The 2,774-nt window shown below is 34.3% G+C and overlaps 1 protein-coding gene across 1 annotated transcript; it reads left to right on the top strand.

Annotated features, from left to right (window-relative positions):
• The first annotated feature begins 699 nt into the window (after positions 1-699).
• LOC117107462 (histone H2B, gonadal-like) lies at positions 700-1,528 on the top strand. Its single transcript, XM_033249162.1, has one exon. It carries the CDS (start codon positions 1,100-1,102, stop codon positions 1,466-1,468), a length of 369 nt encoding a protein of 122 aa, XP_033105053.1. The 5' UTR covers positions 700-1,099; the 3' UTR covers positions 1,469-1,528.
• The last annotated feature ends 1,246 nt before the right edge of the window (positions 1,529-2,774 follow it).

The following is a 2,774-nucleotide window of genomic DNA, read 5'->3' on the forward strand; positions in this document are numbered from 1 at the left end:
ATATATATATATATATATATATATATATATATATATATATACAAACATAATATTAAAGTTAAAACGATTAGGTATTAATAAAACTCATGTACAAAAAAGGTACGCTGAATAACTGAACTCCACATGGCTCAAGCACTTAATAATCGTTGCCAAGACAGCATATTTATTTCGACACTTTCATAGCCATGGCAATACATTTTTAAAAAGTAACATAAAGGATACGGTGAATAACTGATATACACAAAAGGTGTAGCCTTGACAAACGTGGAACTTGTTAAAGATGTATTGTTCCTTGCTAATGTCAAAATCATAAAAAATAATTTTGAAATAAACATGCTCATATTGCAATAGCATACAAATTATTAACTTTTACATAAAAAAATTATTAAATTTTAAAAATGTGTACCCTGATTTTTAAACCAAAGAATTATAATAAAAATAATTAAACACTTCCAGTGACTGGAAGTGTTTCTATCATTTTCGCTGTAAACTGATGGGCAGACACTTTTTAAATACAATAATTTCTATTTTCAAGTTGATAACTTTTAAGTTACTTCAAAATAGGAGAGTCAATTTCAACAAAATATTTTTTATGATGTTTTTTTTTGGTATTTAACACGGGACAATACATCTTTAACTACATACAGTTTATGTTTATAGAAAATTAATCATTGTGAAGATAGCAGAAGACTATAATCAAATTAGTATACTGAATACATATAGGCCTACTATTTACATGCATTGGTTTTATTATTCGGCCATACTGTACAGTATTACGTTTTTACTCACCTTGGAAATTTCATTGCCATGTACAACTAATTTTGGGCGTGTGCTAGCTATATTGTTGAATAAAACAATGTTAGGCGTTGCAAAATAGGAGCTAGAATAATAGGTTCTTTGATAAGGCCTGCTATACCGTTCATACAGCCCGCTTGGAATAATTATTTTCAATTCAATAAATCGCGCGTTTTTAATATCCAATAGAAAGCCTTGAGTAGTAGCCTAGGTAACGTGAAGTCCTACTTTGCATATCTCACTCTATAAATACCGTGCTCGTTTAAGGAGTTATCACTTATCTATTCGTAGACTGTCTAGAAACATGCCTCCAAAAACTTCAGGAAAAGCTGCTAAAAAGGCCGGTAAGGCTAAAGCCGTAAGAACTGGCGATAAGAAAAGAAAACGTAAGCGAAAGGAAAGTTATAGCATCTACATCTACAAGGTGTTGAAGCAAGTTCACCCAGACACTGGTATCTCGAGCAGAGCCATGGGAATCATGAACAGCTTCGTCAACGACATCTTCGAACGTATTGCCGGTGAAGCATCTCGTCTTGCTCACTACAACAAGAAATCCACCATCACCAGCAGGGAAGTCCAGACCGCTGTTCGTCTCTTGCTGCCTGGTGAATTGGCTAAACATGCCGTGTCTGAAGGCACCAAGGCTGTCACCAAGTACACCAGCTCCAAGTAAACATGACGGCGCAATTTCAAACCAAACGGCTCTTTTCAGAGCCACCAAAAGTTCAAAAGAGATTTGTGTGCAAATCTGCATGTGCGTGTTTCATATTTAATCTGAACATAATATAAAATATGGCCAACGAAATGCCCATTAAGTATATCGTCATATTAAAAAAAACACAGCTACCTCGCACCTTTTTTGTCATGGTTAACAATGTCTAATAATTATACTGGTAATACTATTCATCGGATAATCTACAAAACTAAGACCCGGGTTATACCATTGCCTTTATGGAAGTACAGTTATTTTTCAAAATTATTAAGCCATCACGATACGTCAATGGGAATCGATCTTCTCAAACAATACGGCTCTTTTCAGAGCTACCAAATACACAATAAGAGAGGTTTGAAATGTGTAGTGTCCTTTTTTAAACAATTATTTATTAAGCCTGTATTTTCCTCCATTGTACAGTTATTAGTAAATTGTACCATGATATGTATACTGCAGTACATTTCGATAAATTGGCGTTTCCTTTGAAACCTGAATTCCATAACGTCGCTACAGTTTCTTCGTGTTTCACAGCAATAGTTACCCAATGCGTACTGTCCCCACAAAATCAATCTCATAAAACCAAAATTGGAATATCCTGATCCGAGTATTTACAGCATATTCCGAATAAACCATAGAGAAAGTTTTTAGAAGATTACATCAATAATCAAGAAAATGTAATGGAATGCAAATTCATGTGGAGACCAAAATTCACCAAGAGACCACCTAAAATGTTCAGGTCCCAAATGTATTTTCGGATCCTTTTATATTCTCTTGTTTATGGTGAAGCCACCGTCTTTATTCAGTAGTAAAATTATACTAAATCTATTTCCAATAATTTTGCCTTAATTTTAAAATATAATAATTTTGTCTTTGAACATAATTAAATGTTTCTGAATTTTGCCGTTGCTCAATTATAAATACTTACCACAGATTGCAGATGTAGACTGTGTCGTTCCGGAATCATTCTCGAACGCGAGCACATTATGCGCTGTAGCTGGGTAAAGAGGGCAACTGCATCATGCAATGCATCATTCCTCCTCAAACTTGAGAAAGTGCTGCTGGCGACCCGACCGATCTAAAGAAGTTAAATATATATATATATTATATTGAGGAAGGACTAGTGTTGTCCGAAAGCTCTGGTTCTATTTCTGGCTGTTTACTTACGTTTACTTTTTAGCTGTTGCTTATCATTTTTGTATCTCTACTGAGATCCAGCCATTGTTTCCCACAGCATTGTTGTTTTCCAGTATTTTGCCTTTTAATCTAT

The sequence above is a fragment of the Anneissia japonica genome, unplaced genomic scaffold (genome assembly GCF_011630105.1).
Source record: "Anneissia japonica isolate Jap-2015-1 unplaced genomic scaffold, ASM1163010v1 scaffold284800_len683186_cov164, whole genome shotgun sequence".
Classification (NCBI taxonomy): domain Eukaryota; kingdom Metazoa; phylum Echinodermata; class Crinoidea; order Comatulida; family Comatulidae; genus Anneissia; species Anneissia japonica.

Excerpts from the sequence above, each read along its gene's own strand:
- LOC117107462 (XM_033249162.1), top strand. The coding sequence starts at position 1,100 with ATGCCTCCAAAAACTTCAGGAAAAGCTGCTAAAAAGGCCGGTAAGGCT.